The sequence below is a fragment of the Lissotriton helveticus genome, chromosome 4_1 (genome assembly GCF_964261635.1).
Source record: "Lissotriton helveticus chromosome 4_1, aLisHel1.1, whole genome shotgun sequence".
In the NCBI taxonomy this organism is placed as follows: Eukaryota; Metazoa; Chordata; class Amphibia; order Caudata; family Salamandridae; genus Lissotriton; species Lissotriton helveticus.
This window is the reverse complement of record NC_136063.1, coordinates 885879707-885904893: the sequence shown is the minus strand read 5'-3', so window position 1 is coordinate 885904893 and position 25187 is coordinate 885879707. Positions and strand designations below refer to the sequence as shown.

At 44.2% G+C, this 25187-nt stretch overlaps 2 protein-coding genes across 3 annotated transcripts in view; both read right to left on the bottom strand.

Moving 5' to 3' along the window:
* The window catches only part of LOC144827366 (cytidine monophosphate-N-acetylneuraminic acid hydroxylase-like), a 537565-nt gene that overhangs the window by 467514 nt on the left and 44864 nt on the right, over positions 1–25187 (bottom strand). The window lies entirely within an intron of this gene.
* LOC144827365 (uncharacterized) lies at positions 9440–14551 on the bottom strand. The gene is made up of 2 exons (XM_078685705.1): positions 13942–14551; positions 9440–10444 (listed from the first exon to the last, which is right to left on the bottom strand). Exons 1-2 carry the CDS (start codon positions 14435–14437, stop codon positions 9843–9845), a joined length of 1098 nt encoding a protein of 365 aa, XP_078541831.1. The 5' UTR covers positions 14438–14551; the 3' UTR covers positions 9440–9842.

The following is a 25187-nucleotide window of genomic DNA, read 5'->3' as shown; positions in this document are numbered from 1 at the left end:
CGATTTAAAAATCGCATTGTAATAGCACTGCGTGCTAAAAGTTGCGTCATAAACGACGTTCCCCTTCAGATAGGTAGTGTCTTTCCTAAGAAGATTTTTAGGTAAGCTGGGAGTCATTGGATTGCTGATGAATCCTGATTTCCTTCTAAGCTAGGTGTACTCCCAGAGGTTCCATACAGAGATAGAATTTACTGGTGACAGGACAAAGTCCTGGGAAATGTTGGAGGTCATGAGGATAAACTGAAACTAAAAGTAGCTCATCTGGACTGGATGAATTTTGTTGCTCCCTTTGACTAGAAGCACTTCAAGAAAATACTGCTGAAGCCCATTCTTGTGAAGAGGGTGCTAAGTAGATTTGATGATCAATAGTATTGAAAGCTGGGGAGAAGATTTGTAGGATGAGAAGAAGTGATGATTACTTGTTAGTTATCTGAAGTATGGTGAGAAGTTGGATGGTGCACTTTGGACTGACCAAGATTGGTAGTCGTGGAGGATATTGTTGCACATGGTATTACAGTTTACTTGGGGGTGACTACATTCAGGGACAAATGGTTATGGGTGAGTAGTTTGCAAGGTCATCAGCATCCAAGTTAGGTTTCCTAATTAATAATAGAAACGGGAAATATGCCTTCATTAATAATACATTGACTACATCAATAAGTGGTTGTAGAGTCACTCGAGAGATGACCTTCACTTAAATTGGCTTCACATTTGAAGCTGCTACAATGCAGTCTTCTTAGGAAGCACTCTTCAGTGCGTTGAAGTGCTTAGTGAGATTGGTGATATGAAATGTGTTAAAGTGGGTATATTCATCCTTATTGAGAGGTGGTAGTCAGGAGTGGCCAGTGCTTATGTGTTGATAAATTGTTGTCTGATTTTGTTTATCTTCGTATTTTCTAAAAGTTGGTAAAATCAGTGCACTATTCCCCGGAGTGTTTCAGAGTGGTAATGAGTGAGATTAATACAATCCATGTAGCATTGATAGTTATTTACGTTTGTAGAAAGCATTCTTAATTATGGACTTGGATACACTTCTTTTGCTTCTGAGATGAGTTGCCTTTAGGAAGAGTAAGGAGGGGTTCTGGGAGGATTTCAGGGAGGAGTCAAGGGAGGGATATGAAGAGGTTTAGTAAGGCCCGTACACTCTTTCATAAAATAGTAAACGTATTCCTCTTCACAAACTGCACTTCTAAAGCTACTTCAGCCCAAAAACATAAAAAGACTGCAAAACAATAGTTAGTGTACTGCAGCTCAGACCGGGAGGAAGTCCAGCACGACACATGGCCGACCACTGGCACTACAACACCCTCCCATAGAAAGTAATGGAGGTAGGGACTTAACATAACACCCAATATGAAATCATTATAAGTGAAACTAAATTATTTCGACTTCTTAAAAAATATATGCATTAAAATAAATGTTTTAAAAAAAGCAAACATATTATTTATTTAAAAATATTTTTAATAACCTTTATTTAATAAAAACATTAATGTACATATATACAAAAAAAGATAAACATTTTACCCAAGGTGTTATTTTAGTAAGTAATCTTTAAAACATATTTGCAATTTAATTGTGACCGTATTAAATAGCATTTCAAAACTCCATTAATAGTACTATAGCATTTTTTTAATGATGTACATTTAAAATAAACACATAAAATTAATTTACATTAGTATTTTTCATTAAAGTATGTTAGCTATTTAATAATCTGTTTTTACTTTTATCAATACTTTACCGTAGCAAAAGCTCGGCTCTTAGTGAGGTGATATCCACCGATGTATGAAAATAGCAGTAACATTACAAATGTAAATTAGGCTCCACCGCCTGAATTCCGGGATGATGACATGTATGTTGAAACTTTTTAGTAAATGGCGAATAGCCAAAAGTAATAAAGTGAAAGAGCAAGTTTACACGTGTAGATTTACTCATGAGTAAGTTTAACTTTTTGAATAGGCCCTGGAGTGCTTACTGTATGTTGTATGAGTGATGAACCCTGGTCTGGTGCTAATTTTTTAACTTTTGAAGATTGGGATTTTGGAGGGATTTGAAAGAACCATTGGAGGCATCCATAGTCGGGAAGAACCTTAATAGGACCTCATGAAGTGTATTTATAGGAAGGTTCTTCAAGTAAAAACATTCTTCTTTGATTGGTTTTGATTGTCCTCAAAGGATAGGATTCGGTTATCCTCAAAGGGCAGGATTAGTGTGGTGCAGGTTGAAAATAGTGCCTGTGTGATCCATACAGTCCGTATTTTGTGTATTATGTTTGTGTACTTGATGAAGAGATGAAGTGCAGGGCAGTACTTTTGATGTGAGTTGGTCATGCGACAGACTGTTTGGTCCTACTTGATTCTGGAAGACTGAAAAAGGCATCCTTCATGTTGTGATTGGCTGTATCACATGGGAGGCGGAGTTAACTAAGGAAGATATTGTTTAAGCAGCAGAACGAAGGTGAGATGTTGAGCCTGGTTATCATTCAGGAAAAGCTAGAGCTGGTTAGTTGGTAGGTAAAAGGAGCTGGTAGAAGACAGTGAGAACTGTTGGCCACAGAAGGTTGCAGGAGAAAAGCGTGAAGATGCTGAAGGTTTGCTGCACCTGCAACATGCACCGATGTGTGGATCCTGAGGTAACTGAGAAACCTCTGCCTGTTCAGTTGGGTCAGTTATTGTCCTAGATACTGTAGCATGTGTGGAATAGGATGCTGAGAATGTGACTGAAGGTAGAAGCGATCCAGATCTCCATGATGAAGAAAGCATTAAGGATATGTGCAATAATGACGGCTGGTATGACTAATCTATGCAGGACTGCGGGGTGTGCGGTAGTGAGACAAAATATCGAAATTAAAATATCGATATACAATAATATCGATGTTTTAATTTCGATAGTATAGAATATCGATGTCCAAAACATCGACAGACAGAATATCGTTTTTTTAAGGTATGTATGTTACTAATATCGAATTTTACTAATATCGAAATTTTGTTTAGTGTTATGTATTTTAATGTGTTGTTTATATGTTTGTTAAACATGTTTTGTAATGTATGTTTGAAAATTTGTAAATTTGTTTACATTTTGCGTTTTAGCATCAGAGCGGGTTGTGGGTTTATAGGGGAATAGGGTGGGAAGTAATTTAATAATAATTAATTAATTAATATATGTTTGTAAATATTTTTTATTAATACTTAATTGGTAATTAATTAATATTAATTAGTTAATTATTTAATATAATTTTGTACATATTTTTAATTAATAATTAATTGGTAATTAATTAATATTAATTAGTTAATTACATTAATTAGAGTAATTTTTTATATATAATTTTTTGTTATTGTTAATTAATTAATTGGGAAACAATAATATTAATTAGTAAATTAAATTATTTACAGCTAATGTGCTAATATATTTACTTTATTGTTATTGTTAATTAATAATTAATTGATAATTAAATAATATTAATTATGTAATTAAATTATTTAGAGTTAATGTGCTAATATATTTAATGTGTTGTTATTGTTAATTAATAATTAATTGGTAATTAAATAATATTAATTATGTAATTAAATTATTTAGAGTTAATGTGCTAATATATTTAATTTTTTGTTATTGTTAAATAATAATTAATTGGTAATTAAGAATTATTAAGTGAATAAATGATATGATTTATTTCTGTGTAGTGGGTTGTGTGTCTATAGGGGGATAGGGTGTGATATAATTAAATGTAATTAATTAAAGAGATTGTAATTTTCTTTGGTATTTATTGTTAATTAATTAGTAATTAATATGTGTTATTTAGTTCATTTATAATTACATCAATTTAGTAATATTAATTGTTATTAATTGATTAATTGAAATTTATATTAATTGTCTTTTTTATATGTGTAGTGTGTTGTGTGTTAAAGTGGGAGTAGTGTGGGAATTAATTTTTACCCCCATGCTATCTAACGCTTTCCCTACTGTTGCACCCTCTGGAGTGTGAATAGTAATTTTTACCCCTACGCTATCCACCGGGGAAACAACCTTTACAACGCAACTTTTACAACGCACTACCATTACAACGAAATTTTTACATTGCAAAAACCATTACAACGCATGTGTTTACAACGCATGTTTTTACAACGCAGGTACCTTTACAACGCATACCATTACAACGTAAGTATAGGTAAGTATATAATAATATTTTAAATTTTATATGTTTTAGTTTTTTTAAGGGGTATTTTTAGGGTTCAGGGTCAGTTTTCAGTTTTTGGGTAAAAGGGTATTTTTAGTGTTCAGGGTCAGTTTTCAGTTTTTGGGTAAAGGGGTATTTTTAGGGTTCAGGGTCAGTTTTCAGTTTTTGGGTAAAGGAGTATTTTTTGGGTTCAGGGTCAGTTTTCAGTTCTTGGGTAAAAGGGTATTTTTAGTGTTCAGGGTCAGTTTTCAGTTTTTGGGTAAAGGGGTATTTTTAGGGTTCAGGGTCAGTTTTCAGTTTTTGGGTAAAGGAGTATTTTTAGGGTTCAGGGTCAGTTTTCAGTTCTTGGGTAAAGGGGTATTTTTTGGGTTCAGGGTCAGTTTTCAGTTTTTGGGTAAAGGGGTATTTTTAGGGTTCAGGGTCAGTTTTCAGTTTTTGGGTAAAGGGGTATTTTTAGGGTTCAGGGTCACTTTTCAGTTTTTGGGTAAAGGGGTATTTTTAGGGTTCAGGGTCAGTTTTCAATTTTTGGGTAAAGGGGTATTTTTTGGGTTCAGGGTCAGTTTTTAGTTCTTGGGTAAAGGGGTATTTTTTGGGTTCAGGGTCAGTTTTCAGTTTTTGGGTAAAGGGGTATTTTTAGGGTTCAGGGTCAGTTTTGGGTTTTTGGGTAAAAGGGTATTTTTAGGGTTCAGGGTCAGTTTTGGGTTTTTGGGTAAAGGGGTATTTTTAGGGTTCAGGGTCAGTTTTGGGTTTTTGGGTAAAAGGGTATTTTTAGGGTTCAGGGTCCGTTTTGGGTTTTTGGGTAAAGGGGTATTTTTAGGGTTCAGGGTCAGTTTTGGGTTTTTGGGGTACAGGCGTACAGGGTAAAAATAAAATAAATTTATATTTAAATTAAATCAATTAAATGAAATTAAAAAAAATAAAAATATATTAAATTATTCCGTTTTTAATTTATTTTAAATGTATATGTATTAGTTTTAATTTTTTAATTATGTTTTAATGTTTTTATTTAATATTTGTAAAATTATATGTATTTTAAAATTATTTTTACATTATTATTTATACATTTAAAAAACGATATTTTTAATTTCGATATTTTTGTACTACGATATTAATTTTTCGATATTTTTGTACTTACCTTTATGAAGATATGACTCCGATATTTTTGATTTCGATATTTTTGTGTCGATATTTTTGTATGTCGATATTCTGTCTGTCGATATTATGTCAGACATTCGCGGTGTGCATGGATCAGTGCAAAAAAACCAATTGATTTATTTAACTATTCCATTTACAGGCAAACCATATATATTAAAAGTTCAAAACATACTCACTCAGTACTGGAACTCGCTTGACACGTGTTTCATAGTTGTTGCCATTAATGAGAGAAATACTATATAAAATACCAAACAAGGAGTCGAAGTGTGGTGTATCCCATCATCTCAGACAACCAATTGGTTGCCGCTTGATAAGGAAAAACTTCTATAACCATTTCACTGGCCTGGTTTGCAGTCGGCCATGTTGCATCAGTCTTCCTGCAGTACATTATGTTAGATGCAGTGCTGTTTACTCGCATTTCAGTTATTTTAAGAGTCCGAAATGTGCTCAGTCTGACATCGCCTTATATGATTCATGGTATGTCCCATCAATCAGAGAAGAGTTTTCTTTCCATTCAAGGGTGCCAATGTACAGTTTATATCTTACTGCAGTGAAATACCAAAATAAGCATAGTTCCTCACAAAGAGGCCACCAGGTGGGCAGGGAGATGCACTTATACTGCACCCCCGCCCACCCCTACCCGAAAATGACGCAGCATGGTCCCCAGGGGTCCCCCAGCGACTAGACTGGCTTGTTTGCCCTCATGTGGCACTAAGGTGGCCGCCCTCAAAGAGGGTCCCCTTTGTGGACCACAGGCAGCCAACAAACATCGTGTATCAGTCTTCAGGCACTGCATTATGCTAAATGCTGTTCAATGTATTCATAGTGCAGTTATTTCCCACTCATGTTTCAACTATTTTGGCATTCCAGGACTTGCTCTGTCTATCATGGATTCACCTGAAACTCATTAGAAAGGAGGAGATTTGTTGCATACGTTATCTGGCCGGTGCTAAAACTCCCAGGGTTATTTTATAAAAGTGCCCATGGTGCAATGGGCGTTTGCGTCCGCTTTGTGCACCACCGGGGCACTTTGGTATTACAGGAGGGGACGCAGACGCTTGTCTGCAGGCACACAACACCCATTGGGCTCAAGGGGCTTCAGACCCCCCCCCTGCACCTCCCCTACCCCCGACGTGTGTGTCAGTCCGGCCGGAGACAGCTTCGCGGGCTGGCGAGCATTTAATTGCAGCCGTACCCGAGTACTTAACAGGTCTTTAAAAGACCATTTACATGTAAATGAGGCTTTTGTTGTGTGTTCGCCCCTTCTTACAGCCACTTTGTCTATGTTTGGAAGAATTAGCTCCCTCCAAAATATTTCTCAGCCCCCCCCCGAAATTTGGCTCTAGTTGCCCGCCTGCTTGTCTGCATCATGTTTTTTAGTTTTTGTATGTATGCACTGCAGTGGCGGATGCTGCTATTTCAAAGTGGCGGGTCATAAAAGTTGGGGAGCAAGAGAAGCCAGTGAGCCCGACTGACGGGCGTTTGGGGGCTTTCTCCCCCGAGAAACAGTTCCCCTTGAAATATTTAAGCGCATTAAAAACTGCCCCACATCTTACTGCATTAAAAATGTGCAACAATTACTGTAATGTGCAGTCGGTATAGTGCGCCAAATAAGGTTTTTAATTATCTTAGCCTGCACACACTCAAAGTGTCACTTTTGCCAGTAAAATGTCAGTCATATGTTCACTGAAACTATGGAAATGCCACATGTAAGCAATCTGAAAACTTGTCATCCATGAAATATTAGGTCGACAGTTAACCAAGGGGCAAAACCTGCCATGAGAGAAAGCGTGTCCTGTTGCCATTGAGAGAAGATGTACCCTGCAAGGAATGATTGAGAATTATTAAAAAAAACACACAAGGAAAATTAGCTTCAAAAATTGTGAAGGTCACCATCTAAATTTGAAGACCGGCTTTCCCTTCTTAAAGATCATGTGGCATCATTGATCATTTACTTTAGCCCTGTTATGTCGTGGGGCCCTAGGCCCACATGGCTTCAATAACTGCGACACAGACATCAGTAGTTTAGTTAGTTAATGAGCCACGAGCTCGAGCGCTCGGCCCTATTTATTAGCTGTGTCACGTGATATCGTGAGATCAGTGGTGGGTGGGTGTTTAGTGTAGTTTTACATTTTAACCCTTGCCTGTGTCTTGCTAGGACACAACAAGCCCTTCACACTCCAAAAATCACTCCTCTACCACATTTCAGCCACCACTGTATGGCTCCCCAACAATAACACCGATTTATGTTTCTGTTGCTTTCAGCTGTGAGCGTCAACACTGAGTTTCGTAAAATAACTGCCAGGCGTCTTCCCAGGTATACCTGGAAATCAAAACTCATCACTTCCCAAGACTCCCCACCCTGCGGTAGGATGACGAGCCCCATCATAAACATGTATCTGCTAGTCTGCAGAGTCAAAAAGCCTTATATTGTTTCTCCTCATCCCCGCCCTTCAGCCCATAACTGGGTGTTCCCTTCAGCCCCTGCATTCGTCTGAAAACGTTCTAATGATGAGAAAATATTCCTATTACAACAGTCACCTACGATGCCCACTTTTGTGTACGCTCTCACCCTGGAGCAAGTTAACTTTCTTATAAACATTCTCTTCATACTCTTCAGACATGCACCTACTTGGAGACGTGCCAGAACATCCTGGAAACGAAGCTTTTATACCTTGACACACAACCCTCTGCAACTGATGTAGTTCAACTCTGGGGCCCGGGGGTGGCACTGGGACAGCTGAAAGTCTGCTGTTTGATTAACATTCTGCATGGTGCGGCTTTACCGCGCACTAATTATGCGATTACGTCACATATGCCACCAACTGAAAATTATATTTTACCCTGGCAGGTTAGTGCGACTGTCAGCCCAAAGTCAAAGAGGCAAGAGTTGGGGGAGGGGGGCGGGGGCGGGGGGGGGGGGGGTGGGTGGGTTGGGGTATGTGGTACTTCTCAATAACCAAAGAGCAATGCACGTAATTTGGGAGAGAGGGCGAGGGGTGGGAGAAAAGTAGACCAAAAGTTGTTTGTGTGTGTAAAAGGCCGCTTTATTAAGACACAGGTGCACATTACAAACACAAACCTTGGCAACGCCTTACAAAACTAAGCCTCACTAAATAAATAAATACCTACAAACTCAGCCCCCCGAACCCTCCCCCACCCCTAAAACATTTGAGCCCTCCCGCTCCCAACAATACATCAATAACAATATAACAGCATTATAACATTACGTCATCAATAAAATTACATCATCAATAAAACATTTCGTCATTAAACAAACATACGTCATCGTTAAAACTTTATTCGTCCAACCACAATTGCAATAACAACGGTCAGGTCCTCCATAACCATAAACCCTGCCTGACCCTGCACTCCTGCAGATACCCCCCCTCACAAAACTGAACGGTCAAACCATGACCAACATACCCCAGCACTTGTCAAAGAAATACTCGAACTAATACTCAACCAGCAATCTGCCTAAAAACCGTAATGATACCCAAAAACACCGCACAGCACCTGTGTCTAGCGACGGATACAAATACAAGAGAAACAACCCCTGCACACCGGTAGCCACAAAACAGCCTTTTACTTAAAAAGAAAATAGGGGCAAAAACCACCAAAAATGGGAAAAAACTGGGCTGCGAGGGGAAAAAAGGAGCATTAAAGCGAAAAATTGAGGGAGGGAGGGTGGGACAAAAAGCTATGAGCCCACCTAGCCACCAGGTCACCAAACCTAAAATGGTGGCTGGTAGGCAGTGGGCGGGGGGTTTATAATTGGGCTATTCTGGTCCTACTGGACCAGCCCAATTCTAGAAACTTCTGTCCCTCTTAAAGGGACACCCCTCGCAGCTCTCCCAAACCGCCCGGGGGAGGAGACCTCCCGGCGGTCGGCTCCCTCCCCCAAGCCCCCCTTGGGAGAGAGGGCGAGGGGTGGGAGAAAAGTAGACCAAAAGTTGTTTGTGTGTGTAAAAGGCCGCTTTATTAAGACACAGGTGCACATTACAAACACAAACCTTGGCAACGCCTTACAAAACTAAGCCTCACTAAATAAATAAATACCTACAAACTCAGCCCCCCGAACCCTCCCCCACCCCTAAAACATTTGAGCCCTCCCGCTCCCAACAATACATCAATAACAATATAACAGCATTATAACATTACGTCATCAATAAAATTACATCATCAATAAAACATTTCGTCATTAAACAAACATACGTCATCGTTAAAACTTTATTCGTCCAACCACAATTGCAATAACAACGGTCAGGTCCTCCATAACCATAAACCCTGCCTGACCCTGCACTCCTGCAGATACCCCCCCTCACAAAACTGAACGGTCAAACCATGACCAACATACCCCAGCACTTGTCAAAGAAATACTCGAACTAATACTCAACCAGCAATCTGCCTAAAAACCGTAATGATACCCAAAAACACCGCCACCCAGAAAGGTAGGCGGGGAAGAAACGCCTCCCTTTCTGCCCCCCAACCGCGAAGCGAAAGAGAAACCAGAAACTCAGCGCTGCATGGCCAATGCCCGGGCTAAAACCTCACGAATCTCCAACAAGTAAAGTTCCATTCCCACACGGGACAAATGAACTCCATCATCCCTAAAGAACTCAACAGACTCAAACTTAATGTCCCTGTGTGAAATCCTACTGAAACCAAGGCCCCTACAGCAACGAGACACCTCCGAATTCACTTTCTTCCTAGCCCGATCGACAGCCCTGGGATTCACCGCTCCCCTCCATATCCTGCGAGGAATTAACTCTGTCCAAAAAACATGACACCCAGCCCATCGTTCCTTAATGAGGCCTAAATCTCGTTTCATAGCTCGCAGCAAGACTACCCCTTTCGTTGCACATAGGTCATTTTCTCCCAAATGAATGACTAAAATATCCGGGCAAACACCGCCCACCATGTTGTTGTTCAAACAAGGGATCAACTCTCTCCAGAGCATCCCACCTTTACCCTTCCAAAGAACGTTAAACATTCGATCATTGAAACCAAGTAGATCTCCAAAGTAACTCCTCGCCGCCTGGACTCTGGCCCACTTGACAAATGAATGCCCCACTATCCAGACCGTTAGCACCGAGGAGCGAGGCCCAGCAACGGATCCTGAAAAAGAAAAAAGAGTTAGAATCCTGTGAAGGAGGATGACGCATGCGCCTCCTCCGCCGAGCTCCTCACGTAACGCTGGAAACAGTTAGAAGACCAGCGCCCCAATCGCTTAATATCCCTTTCAGACCAATTTCTGTGAAAAGCTTCAGTGGCAGCACCTATTCTGAAAGAGTGAGTACCATAAATATTGCCATCGAGACCTATGCGCTGTAGCGCTTTGCGCAAAACCATACGTAATTGATAAGATGTTACAGGGGTGCCATTGATATGTTGGAAAACCAGTACTTCATCGCCACCCCCACACAAGGAACGCCAGCGCCGCGCCAGCAGTAGAGGGCAAGTAAGCTTCGGAGCACATGCTTGTAACCATACACCTTTCCCCTTACCCGTCTGATCCGTTTTAGAACTGGCCAACCATACATGAACTCCCTCATCATAACAAAAAACGTCCTTCCAAAACAATCCACACTTATACTTTGAACCCAACAACTCAGATACCCTGAAAGCACCAAAAAACATGAAAGCCATCAACATTGAGAAAAGACATGCCTCAAAATCATCTGAACAAACTAAAGGCAAAACCGTAATTAACCTGGCAAGAACTTGCCAAGATATAGGGGCTCTGGATCTACCAATGTGCCCTTGCTCCCTGGCCCAGCCCTCAAGCATCCTTCTACCAATTTCCCCCGCAGATGGAGGATAGCCCCACCACAACTTCCCCATGAAAGCAATCCCCGCCAGTTTCCCAGCAATGGTTACTTTGGTCAAACCCTTATCCATGAGGTCCAGTATAAAGTTGACCACATCATCCGACCGACTCGACAGATCCTCCCTTCTGACAGCACCAGATTCCAGAAATTCTTTCCACGCAAGGGAATACGCAGAACGCGTGGACACAGACAGAGAACCTACCACCAATTGAACGACCCGACCTCGCCGACTTGCCACAGATGACTCGGCATTGGAGTCGGGGATCTGTCCGCATCCTTCGCCAGTCCACGGAATCTCCCCCACTGTGAACGAGACAGAGCATCCGCAATGTCATTGTCCACGCCAGGAATGTGCAACGCACGAAAATGAATATCGTGTTTCAAACAACCAAGAACAAAAACTCTCATAAGTTTCAACACTTGTCCGTCCCTGGCCGATTGGCGATTCACTATCTCCACCACCGCCATGTTATCCACACGAAACAGCACTTTCTTGTGCGCCAATTCCTCCCCCCACAGTGTCAAGGCGACCAATAAGGGGAAAAGTTCTAGGAAAGTGATGCTGCGACCTCCATTCAACCATTCATCGGGCCAACGTTCTGCACACCATTTGCCATTCCAGAAGAGCCCAAAACCATCACTGCCAGCAGCATCCGAAAACATTTGTACATCCCACTGAAAGTCAACCTCTCTGACCAAGGGGACACCATTGAAGGAGTTCAGGAAAAACTTCCACATTCTCAAATCCTCCTTGACACCAGCAGACAGACGAACACGATGGTGGGGCAAATGATGACCTGCCAAAGCCCTGCCCAGTCTCCTACAAAAGGTCCTGCCCGCTCTCACCACTCTGCAGGCAAAGTTCAAATGACCCAAAAGCACTTGAATCTCTTTCACCAACACTTTTCTCTTTGACAACATCACATCCAGTAAATCAATCATGTTGACCCTTTTGTCCTCCGGCAGTCGAGCAGACATACCCACAGAGTCTATTTCAATACCCAAAAATGATAGGACAGTGGCAGGGCCCATTGTTTTCTCGGGAGCCAAAGGAACTCCCAAATCCTCCATGAGCCCTTGGAATGTGTCCAGAGCCTTCTGGCACTCCGCGGAGCCCGGGGATCCGACAAAGAAAAAATCATCGAGATAGTGTGTTACCAGGGTATGACCAGACTGATGGGAAAAATACCATTGCAGAAAAGTACTAAAACACTCAAACAAAGCACATGATATAGAGCAGCCCATCGGCAGCGCCTTGTCCACGTACCATTTACCATTGAACTGAATACCTAAAAGGCTCCAATCGTCCGGGTGGACAGGCAATAGCCGAAAAGCAGACTTGATGTCACACTTAGCCATCTCAGCGGCTGCGCCCGCTGTCACTACAAGTGACATGGCCACGTCAACCGAAGAGTAAGAGACAGACACTGCCTCTGGGTCAATGAAATCATTAACAGACGACCCTTCAGGCCATGACAAATGTTGGATCAGGCGAAACTGTCCCGGTTCTTTCTTCGGGACAACTCCAACCGGTGAAACAATCAAGTTATGGATCGGCCAATCGTGAAAAGGGCCAGCCATCCTCCCTTCATGTACCTCCTTATTAAGCTTGTCTTGTACCACTGTGGCATGTTCAGAAGCTGATTTTAAATTGGCAGACCACCTCCGGTCCCTAGCACCTAAGTAACCGAGTCGGAACCCAAACTGAAAACCTTCCAACAGTGTAACTTTTGCCGACTGATCTTCGAAACCATGGAGGGCAATGCGCAGCCTTTCTAAATTAACTGGCGTACGAGCCCTTGGACCCAGCACCCTTAGCACCTCTGTATCCCCTTCCTCCTGAAAACTGTGAAGTCGTATTTGATGGTCCTGAAACTGTTTGCTTTCCCTGTGTACCCTCTGATGACTGATTGTTCCAACACTTGGACAACGGGTGTTTCTTACCACAGCCTGAGCATTCATGTTTAAATTTACAATACTCCCTGGTACAGGAGCCCCTATTAAATTCCCAACAGAAACCAGACCCTGAGTACAAGGTTGCAGTGGCCCCCACCCCTCCCCGGGTGGGCTTCCCCTGAAAGGGCCGATAAACTAACGGCAAACCACTTGCCGTGAAAATGGTTTTCCCCCCTGACGCTGACCCCATTGTGTGTTGCCACAAGTCATTATCTATCTCCCCCCACTTAGCTTCCGGGTCCCAAGCCATCCTGGCCCGAAATTCCTCATCATATTGAGACCAAGCAAAACCACCCCCGGTGATCTGGGCCTTGCGAATGACGTCCATGTATTTAAAAAGGGACACGCTGCGCTCAGGGAACTTTTCGCAATATACACTGGCATAAATCAAAAATGCAGCTGTCCAGTTTTCAATAGTTAAAGGCACTCTGGGGCGTTTTGCCAGCTCAAACTCCTCCTCCTTAGACCCCTCTTTGGACCTGACTTCTCTGTGGAGTAGCTTCAGTAGTTCCACATACTCACCATTCCAAATTCGTTCCTTGGTACTTAACATGAGATGAGCACCTAATGGTTTCGTAACCCCCATGTAAGGCAGTTTTTTGATTTTTAATTCTTTACTGGCCACAGGCTCTTTAACCTTGCTGGAAGCACCAGCCATAACATGACCTACCACTGTGTTCTGAATGTCTACCACATCATCTGTACCAACTGCTGTGTCTTTTACATATCGACCTTTGACCAGACGGCCATCACTACTAATCACTTCAGTTTCACCACCGGTACCCACAGACACCATCTTAGGTTTGGCCTGTGTGGCTGATTGCTCACCTGGCAACAGAGAGACCACTCTCGATGGCTCCGCCCGTGTCTCCGAGGTCAATGCATCCGGTCTGCGAGGCGCCCTACTCGATGGGCCGTGCTCTCTTCTCCCTTGCACTTGACTTTGGACCACTGGAGCCTGTAACACACTAGAAGAAACATGAGAGGGCACCCCCCTTTCCGGATCCCGCACTTCACCTTCTTCAGGACTGTCTTCGTCGTAGTCCAACACCACTGAATCGACAGTAGTGTGCAACAAATCACCACGGGTCTTACCTAACCCGGTATCAACCACCGTACATTTAAATGATTGTGAAACTCCAGGAGGGGGAGCAGGCTGTACACGCCCGTACCTCCCTGTGCGTTGACTCTGTAGCTCCTTAGCCGCCGGCAAGGCCTGCCACCTATACCTGCTACTCGTTGGGGCCAGCGGGGTCACGCCAGACCCTCGTGTGCTGGCCGCGGCGGGATCCCTCGGTGGAAAAGAGAGGGCCGCGCTAGGCATTCTCCTCACTTCCCCTTGGCGTGATGGGACTGGACCGCGCCCTGCCAAGTCTGGACCTCCGCACCTATTCCTATCCTGAAAAGAAAAAGTTTGGACTGGTGTGCTAGGGTCCCTGAAAACAACACCTGAAACAGACCTGGATCTCTGCAAATTATCCTCAACAACCCTCCCTTGCAACCTGTCCAAAGAACTCCCTCTAGGACAACCCCTCATAGGGCGTCCCCGGACCGGAGAATCACCAATCACCTCATCTTCATCGCTCACGTCCAAGTTACCCTCTGCCTCCGACGGAGAGGAAGCCAGAAGAGGGGCCCTCGCGCCCCAAACTTGACCTTCACCCACCGTCTGAAAACCACGTTGCGCCAAACTTGCAGTACCAAAATGATCCCACCCAGGGGAACCAAACATAACATATGGGCCTCTCACCTCACCTGACCAATTTGGGACCTCCCCAGCCCCTAAAACAGGCCCAACACGCCCCTGCCGAAAACCCCCAGTCGGCCCCATCCTAGAACCATGCAAACCAGAACCCCTTGAACCACTCATAACAGGTTGGCAAACACCTGCCCCTGCACCCACGACCGTCCTTCCATACCCTGAAATCCCTGCACCGCGTGTACGTCCTGCCACACTAGTATCACAAGGCAGTGGGGCACGGCCCACCTGCGATATGCTCCTGCCTTCCTTTTGCAAACTGACATCCAACTCCATGAAACCATAAGCACCGAAACCACCCAACCCGGAAACCTCCTGCCCTGAAACCAAACCAGAAACAGAACTCCCTTCACCCATCTGTGCCCATTCACCCTCTCCCCTCGAGCCCCCCCCCACAGACAAAGCAGGACCCTCAGCGGAGCCAGGGGTAGAAAACAACAATGGGCTACCCACATTGCCCTCCACATCCCTCATGCCAGTATCAGAAGCCTGACCCAAAACAGCTTGATGCCTAACAGGTGCCACATCCTCGCAGTCCAACTCACCATGAGAAAAAACCACGTTTGCCTCCCTCGTCTCCCCAGCCTGCCTCTCAAAAACCACATAGCCGGGAGGTGACCCCAACAATATATGTGCCGCCTCAGGAGCAAACTGAGAGTCCTCAACAGCCCACTGCACATTCTGAACCCCGTGCACCAAACGCTCCTGGCCTGATCCCTGCACCACACATGGAACAGAGCCTCTGCGCGCGCTACGAGCCGGGGCGGGCTCCTCATGCTGCGCCCGCCGCTCCACCAGCGGGTCCGAAGCGGAGCGCTTTTTGCTCCCTCCCCTGCCCCCCCTACCCCGCCCTCCCGCCGAGGCGGCCCTTGAAATCACCGGACCAGAGAAAGGGGGAGCGGCAGCCTGAAATAACGGGGGGGGCGGCAGCGCGTCACTGGACATATGAGCCTGCCCCACCAAAGCGCCAGACGTAGTCGGAGCACCCCCCGCCCCCACCGCAACACCTACCTGAGACTCTGGAGCTACGCGCGTCCCCCTACCGCCCTCACCAGAAGAGCCGCGTAACGCCGGAGCTGCCGCCTCACTAGAAAACACACGCGCAGCCTTCTGAGGGGCCGGCTTCCTCGAACGGGACCGGCCCCTCTCGCTTACCTGGCTCGGGCGTCTCCTCTTCGGCGACGAGCACGCCAGCACCGCCGCCCCCACGCCAGCGGAGGCCTGGCGCTGGGGACGCGCCGGCACACCTCCAGAAAGTAAATCCATGCGCCCTGCCTCAGCCAGCAGCCGCATCGCTTCCACAACACGAGAGTCTTCCATGGTAAACTAGCAAGAAGAAGTTAAAGACAATAGCCTAATAACCAACTCACAATAAACGCACCACAAAAAAGCTATGAGCCCACCTAGCCACCAGGTCACCAAACCTAAAATGGTGGCTGGTAGGCAGTGGGCGGGGGGTTTATAATTGGGCTATTCTGGTCCTACTGGACCAGCCCAATTCTAGAAACTTCTGTCCCTCTTAAAGGGACACCCCTCGCAGCTCTCCCAAACCGCCCGGGGGAGGAGACCTCCCGGCGGTCGGCTCCCTCCCCCAAGCCCCCCATGGTGCCACACAGTATAGTACTCTAAGTGCAGTGGTGCTGCTGCTACAATAAATACGCTATTCTCTGTAAATCCCTCTTCTTCCATTTCAGTCTCCTTACATTAAAAACCTATGGTAACTGGATAGAACGTCGAGAGGGAGGGAAAGACACTTTTTCAACTTTCACTCTCTTTATTTCCTCAATCCCTACTGAAACTGGATTGGCACAGGGCAGAAATAATCTGAAAATGTCAGTCATGTCGGTTGACGAAATCATCAATAAAAGAGACACAGCATAACTCGTTTATTCCCCTCAAACAGACTCACTCAGAAACCTTTCTGGTTGTGGTGAGTGTAAAGTGGCGGAGGAGATACCCTGGTAATCTGGGACGGGGAAGCAATGTCAAGGAGTTAGAGGCCGCATGTAGGCCGCATGTAGGCCGAATGCATCAAGATTTTTTGCATCGGCAAGCACCCGTTTTATAGAATCTACCAATGTGTTAATGCTCAACAACACAACACACTTAGCAATACGAAATTATCATACCCAGGCACAAGTTCATCTTTCTGATAAATGCATGTGGTATGCTAGAATATGGCATGTTAAATAAGGGGAACGTCGTTTATGACGCAACTTTTAGCACGCAGTGCTATTACAATGCGGTTTTTAAATCGCATTCTATTACAACGCATGACTCTGGGGGGCGCTCAAGGATAGGGAATACTTTTAATTTACTATCCAACACCTTCCCTAGTGTCAACGGGGACTGGTGTTGGAATAGTAAATTAAAATATTCACTATCCAACACCCCTTTCTGTTATCCGTTGTAAAAGAATGCGTTATAAAAACCGCGTTGTTACAGCATGCGTGCTAAAAGCATGCGTTGTAACAACGTACAGCCGTTAGAGGCATTAGGCAAGGAATTATAGTAGCACCCTTCCTATTTTTATTTTATATCAATTCCAGGATGCTTGTTTCCGGTCCAGAGAAGACATGGCTTGGCAGTTCAGGCTGGACTGTTCCCATGAGGCACAGGGTCAAGGCTGATTTGCATATAACTGGATCTGAACTGAGGTGGCGAAGTGAGCTAAAGAATGATGATGGATTCCACCCAGATCGTGACTGGGGGTGAGTGTCTGAAAAGGTTCAGCGCTCCGTCCATCATCTCCTTGTGTTTGCATACATAAATACCATAACATACCATTATTTAACGGCTGTACGTTGTTACAACGCATGCTTTTAGCACGCATGCTGTAACAACGCGGTTTTTATAACGCATTCTTTTACAACGGATAACAGAAAGGGGTGTTGGATAGTGAATATTTTAATTTACTATTCCAACACCAGTCCCCGTTGACACTAGGGAAGGTGTTGGATAGTAAATTAAAAGTATTCCCTATCCTTGAGCGCCCCCCAGAGTCATGCGTTGTAATAGAATGCGATTTAAAAACCGCATTGTAATAGCACTGCGTGCTAAAAGTTGCGTCATAAACGACGTTCCCCCATCCACCTACCTTGCTGGAAGAACAACAAATTCAAATGGTTTCAATCCCTCTGCCTTACCAGTGGCCTTTTCTGATGGGGGGAAGCCCGAACGGGGTACAGATGGCTGAAATGGCTTTGCATTAATTGAGCTTCTTTATACCGAACCACGAAAAGAAGGACACTAGCAAGCTTAAGGAAAGCATCTAGCATGCTGGCAGAGGAACACGTGCTTCCCCCTTCAGAGAGGTACATCCCACTTCCCTAAACTCGTTACAGTGACTTTAAGATTAATAAAGCAAGAGGTAGGTAAACACAAAACACTATGGTGTGTTCGGAAATACAGGGAACATACCAGTTGCCATAAATCCTGCTCATAATACAACCTTGCAATCCATGTTTTAAAGTGTTTAATCCAAATTAGGACACAAACACAAGCTTTGCTCCCACCAATCTATGACTACATTGTGCACTCCTGAGCATAATAGATTAAATGCCAAAATTCAGAAATTCATCATAATCCGCGTTGTTACAGCATGAGTGCTAAAAGCATGCGTTGTAACAACGTGCAGCCGTCGCTGGGGAACGTCGTTTATGACGCAACTTTTAGCACGCAGTGCTATTACAATGCGGTTTTTAAATCGCATTCTATTACAACGCATGACTCTGGGGGGCGCTCAAGGATAGGGAATACTTTTAATTTACTATCCAACACCTTCCCTAGTGTCAACGGGGACTGGTGTTGGAATAGTAAATTAAAATATTCACTATCCAACACCCCTTTCTGTTATCCGTTGTAAAAGAATGCGTTATAAAAACCGCGTTGTTACAGCATGCGTGCTAAAAGCATGCGTTGTAACAACGTACAGCCGTCGCTGGGGAACGTCGTTTATGACGCAACTTTTAGCACGCAGTGCTATTACAATGCGGTTTTTAAATCGCATTCTATTACAACGCATGACTCTGGGGGGCGCTCAAGGATAGGGAATACTTTTAATTTACTATCCAACACCTTCCCTAGTGTCAACGGGGACTGGTGTTGGAATAGTAAATTAAAATATTCACTATCCAACACCCCTTTCTGTTATCCGTTGTAAAAGAATGCGTTATAAAAACCGCGTTGTTACAGCATGCGTGCTAAAAGCATGCGTTGTATCAACGTACAGCCGTCGCATGGGAACATCCATCAAACATCTCTGCCATTTGAGAAATGGCCCAGTGAGGTAAGAGGGCTTGGCCAGCTGTTATAGATTCTGACACCAATGTTTCGATGTAATCATTGCAGACATGCCCATTGAATGATGTCTAAGATAATATTTGGCTAGATGAAACCATATACCCAGGTTTCAGTTCTGGTAAGGAGGGTGGCCATGCCCGGAGAGTGATTTGAACCCACGTAGTGCTTCTCTAAACATGTCCTGAGGAGGAGCACTAACTGTGTGACACTTTGTAGGTGATGCTCAATAGTGTGCCTTCCAGCTACCTCTTTTTTCCTGCCCCAGACTAGACAGTCATACACCAGAGGCACAGGGGCAAAAGCAATACCTCATTTGCATTGTGGACATTACTGGATGCAAATGAGGAAATGCCCCCATAAGATCTCACCAGTGCAAAATATGTGTCAGCACTATTGGTAGTACAGAAGGGGTGGCAGAAGTGTCTGTGTCTCCTTCTCTAAGATGGAACTGCAACTGCGGAACACATCGCCAAAAACACCTATTGCAGCTTCAGGAAGTACTGTAATATGGTCACTAGAGCTTAAAGTGCCCTACCAGAAATACAAAGGTAAGTCCATTGTCCACAATACCAACATATTCATTCACAGCCTGACCATGGGGTGTAAGAAGGCAGCTTGGATTAGGATTTGAATCTAGGCATGAAGGAGGCTGTTCTCAATCACAACAAAGTGATTCTTTAGTGTTATGTGCATCTTCGTAGCACCTTAAAAAATACTTTATTAGAAAACCGCATGAAACCTAGTCATTGCTTTGAGGGAGCTCAAAGTCATTTTGTGGTCACAAAGCCTGAGATTTGCAAAATCACAGTTGTTATACAACAGTAGACTTCGGGCCTGATTGCGAGTGGTGGTGGTCCGTCTGCCGTATTATGACTGCATGTAGTCCTAGCGGTGGAGGACCACCAGCTGCACCAGGGAACAGCCGTTCACTGGTGGTGGCGCAGCGGAGGCTCAATACAATATGCTAAGTGGGACTGGCTCATCATGTTACGATTTCCACCACCACCAGCCATTTCATGGCGGGAACCCACCATGAAAGGGCTGGCGGTGGAGGAACAAAGGGGGCCCTACAGGGCACCCATGCTCCCCCCTTCCATGTGGATATACTCAAGGGGGCACAGCATGTGCCTCCCCTGTCTGTAGCCTCCCCCCAGTTCTAGCACAGCATGGGCGTCACTGTCCAGGCCCTTCCGGAAATTTGTTACCGTTCCCATTGCAGTGCCCTTTTGCAGGGCACCATTGTGGGAATGGCAAAAAGACCGTCCGCCTGTACAAGAAAAACTCGTAATCAGGCGGGCAGTCCTTGCATTGCTCTGGTGGAGCTGTGACGGCGGAGAGCCTGCGCAGTACCGCCAAAGTTGTAATTAGGCTCTTAGTCTCAGTCGGATTTCCTTCCAGCCAGATAATTAAGCAAGATACCAGCACATTTAGAAGAAAAAAATGCCTCAAAATACTCTACAGGGCTTTACCAATGTCTTCTTTTTAATCAGTGTTATCTTCGTTGTTTTTTAAATAATTTTTTATGATTTTCTAAAAATTCAAAAAGGGGGTTTTGGTAACAAACCCCAGATAGGGAGCAAAGTCACAGTGCAAATCAGGTTATTTATGGCATAGCTAAAGCACCATATGATGTTCATTTCAACTGTTCAGGCACTGCATACAGTCATCACGATAAGTATTTGCAACCAATGAAAATTCCCATGCCCAACTAGCACCCCCCCAGGTGTGTCAGTTAAGTGCAGGCTGGAATAAGCCAATATAACGGTTGTCTCCGCGGGGCGACTAATTTGTATAGGAGGCTGCTGCCCCTGAGTGTCCCCTGGCTTGCTTGGCGAGCACCACTACTAAACGTGATTAATCAGTGTTATCTTCATGATAGGTAGAAAAACCAAACCCTCTCATTTTTAGTTGACACCTTTCCGACAGCACCTTGAACAACGTCTCACTTTTACTGATAAAATGTGCTTTTTAACAAACAAAAAACCTCACCCTCTAAATTACATAAACGTTTTCTTTTTCTTTTAACTATGGACAGCAACATATTATCATTCAGTATTGTACTTACAGTTTCCATTATACATTTCCCTGTTTGAAAGGAATCATATTTTAATGCTAACATTACTAAAATAAACATTTACTATAAGCAAAGCTTGGCAAATCCAAGAGCGCTGGCTGCCAGGCTTTTCATCTTGGTGATTCTCATTTTTTTCTGTCATGATCTTACTAAACTTTGTTGCTTGAGAAGCTGCCCGACCATTATGAATCTAAAAAGAAACTTTAGCAAAGGCAAAAAAAAGTGTTGAGCTCCACAAGGCACACACTACCAAAGTGGCTTCATATTTCGTTAATCTTTGAAAAGATAGATACATTGAGTTGATTGCAAAGACAGATGGCCGTATAGATAGATAGTGTTGCATAGCTAGATCAATAGAGATACAGACAGATAGATAGACAGGATTGCAAAGATAAACAGATAGATAGATAGATAGATAGATAGATAGATAGATAGATAGATAGATAGATAGATAGATAGATAGATAGATAGATAGATAGATAGATAGATAGATAGATAGATAGATAGATAGATAGATAGATAGATAGATAGATAGATAGATAGATAGATACATAGATACATAGACAGATAGATGGATTTGAATATATAGCGAAGGTTGCATGATCAGGGGTATAGCTTAGTGAGTGAGATTCAGGAGTGTGATTCTCAAAATTCCCAACTAAAAAAGCAATGGGCCACAGAAGGAATATATGAGATGACCAAGATTAGGAATGGACTGTTCCCATGAGGGGCAGGGGCAGTACTGATTTGCATTAGGAGGGCCACTGGCTCTGTTTTAGCGTTTGGTGGACTGGTACTCTGTTGCACCAGCTATGGAGTACACTGTCCATCAACTTTCCTGGAGAAAGTTGTGAGCAGAAAGGTGTGTCTGTTGTAAATGTTACTACACTAAGCCCACACCCTAGAGAAAGGTCTTTGTGCACAGATGAGTTTAATATAATCTACTATAGTCATTCATCACAAAGGAGAGATGTCTAAGGAACTTACGGCCACATGCATCAACCTATTTAGGAAGTGCAAACGGTGCGAATCGGTAAATTCGGCCGTTTGCGCTTCCTAAATACGTTTTTGGGATGCATGAAACAATTTTTAAAAATCCGCATTTTTTTGCAATTCCTAAAAATGCAAATGCATTTAAGGAATCGCATTTGTGCGATTCCTTAAATGCAATGCATGAATTTGTAAAAAAATGCGAATTTTGAAATAGGAAGTGCAAATGAACACGAGGTTGACCCTCGTGGTAATTTGCGAAATTCTTTAAAAAAGCACAAAAATGCATTTTGGAAAGTGTCATGTTACACACACACATGTCCTTTGGACATGTGTGTGTGAAACTTGCACTAAAACAGCCATTTCAAGGGTGCAGGGGGGGGTCCTTTGGACCCCCCCTCAGCACCTTTGCAATGCATCAACAAAATGTCATTGGCAAAAATTTTTTTCGCAAAAAGGCATTGATTCCTATGGGCCTCCAGGCCCATAGGAATCAATGTAATGCCATTCCTTAATTGCGATTCGCAATTAAGGAATCGCAATTTCCAAAAATTAAGAAATCCTAAAAACTTTTAGGATTTCTTGATGCATAGGATTTTGCAATTCCTAAATTGCGATTCCTTAATTTTCGCAATTTAGGAATTGCAAAATCCTACAATGATGCATGAGGCTGTTAGAGGCCTATTAGGATGCCGGACGGACCTGTGTCCGTCCGCCACCCCCGAGGTGGAGGGACCGTCCGCAGGGGCAGCGGCAGTCCCTCCGTTGCAATTAGGATGTGACCGCCACCATGGCCGTCACATCCCGTATCTTTAACCTTGCTTGAAGCAGCACCCGCCGCAAGGTTGAAAATGCATGCTTTGTATTTACATGCACAAAGCGGCAGGCACCGCGCGGTGCCTGTCGCTTTGTGCATGTAAATGCGTACCCTCCATGTGCACCCCCACCCCACCCTTCACCCTGCGGTCCCCCTGGAAGCAAAGTTCCACATGCTTTTCCACGGCGGAAGAGCCGCCGTGGAAAAGCATGTTTAAACACACATCCGAATTTGGCTGACGGTGTCTTGCAGACACCGCCACCAAATAGCGCTCAACACCCCGCGGATCAGCGGCGGACGGACCTGCCGTCTGCCGCTGTTCCCACCGGCATCATAATCTGGTGGTGGGTGTTTTCTGTGACCGCGGCGGTGAATCTGCATCCTCCGGGCCGGCGGTGGCTTCCACCGGCCCGGAGGATGCGGATTTTCCGCAATCATAATCGACCCCCTGGTTAGTATGTCATAAAAAAGAACCATACTCACCTATCACTGTGAAATTAAGTCTCAATGAACAGCTTAGACTGTTGCAAAGCACTGCCATTTTCATACATCAGCAGGGGACATATATCAGTTTACAGGCTAGTTCACTGATAATTAGTACACCCACTCTAAAAACAGGATTATAGATCAGATGACATGTCTCACAAATAGTATCACGCATTAGTAGAACAGAAAGAATAGTAATTTAACTTATGCAGTAGATTAGTATATATCTTTAAGTCTCAGAAACTTTTAAGAAACCCTTACACTCAATGGATTATGTCAACAGTGATGTCACTTGAGATGTCATGAGTGTTGTCATGAGTGATGTCAACAGTGATGTCACTGACCATGTCATGAGTGATGTAATATGTGTGGTCATAAGCAGTGCATTGCAGGGTCATAAGTCATAGTTTGCTCAGGTAACTATAACTGTTGGATTTTACTGGTTTTGTACGAGTGAAATCTGAGCTGAACTATAATGTCCCTGTAACCTTTGTTTTTTTCAGTGAATTTCTAAGTTTTAAAAAAAATCAATGTCCTAGCTATAACGTCCCTTTAACCTTTGATTTTTTCATCAAATATCTATGGTTTTTAAAATTGTATTTCCGAACTATAATGTCCCTGTTTCATACTGTGCTGTTCAAGGGAGCAAAAGACACACAATTGATGGACGGAATGCAGAACAAATCAAAACATTCACCCCCAGTCAAGAGATCTGGCTTAAATCCATCATTCTTTTGCTCACCATGCCACCCCAGTTTAGATCTAGCCATATGCAAATCAGTTTTGACCCTGTGCCTCATGGGAACAGTCCAGCCTGAACTGCCAAGCCAGGTCCTCTCTGGACTGGAAAAAAAACCATCCTAGGACTGGTTTCGGGGTTTTACCACTCTTCAGCCAGGATAGCTTGATTTCAGTGGCACAGTGAGCCCTGGACCAACGTCTTGGCATACCTGGTGCACCTAGGGCGAGAAAGCAAAAGACACACAATTGATGGACGGATGCAGAACAAATCAAAACATTCACCCCCAGTCAAGAGATCTGCGTTAAATCCATCATTCTTTTGCTCACCATGCCACCCCAGTTTAGACCTGGCCATATGCAAATCAGTCTTGACCCTGTGCCTCATGGGAACAGTCCAGCCCGAACTGCCAAGCCAGGTACTCCCTGGACTGGAAACAAGCATCCAGGGACCGGTTTCGGGGTTTCACCCCTCTTCAATCAGGATAGCTTGATTCCAGTGGCACAGGGAGCCCAGGACTCACCTTCTGGGCATACCTGGCGCACTTAGGGCGAGAAAGCATAAGACACACAATTGATGGATGGAATGCAGGACAAATCAAAACACTCACCCCAGTCAAAAGATCTGGGTTAAATCCATCACTCTTTTGCTCACCATGCCACCCCAGTTTAGACCTGGCCATATGCAAATCAGTCTTGACCCTGTGCCTCATGGGAACAGTCCAGCCCGAACTGCCAAGCCAGGTTCTCCTTGGACCGGAAACAAGCATCCTAGGACCGGTTTCGGGGTTTCACCCCTCTTCAGGCAGGATAGCTTGATTCCATTGGCACAGTGAACCCAGGACCCATGTCTGGGCATACCTGGCGCACTTAGGGCTGAAAGCCCGAAACCGGTCCTAGGATGCTTA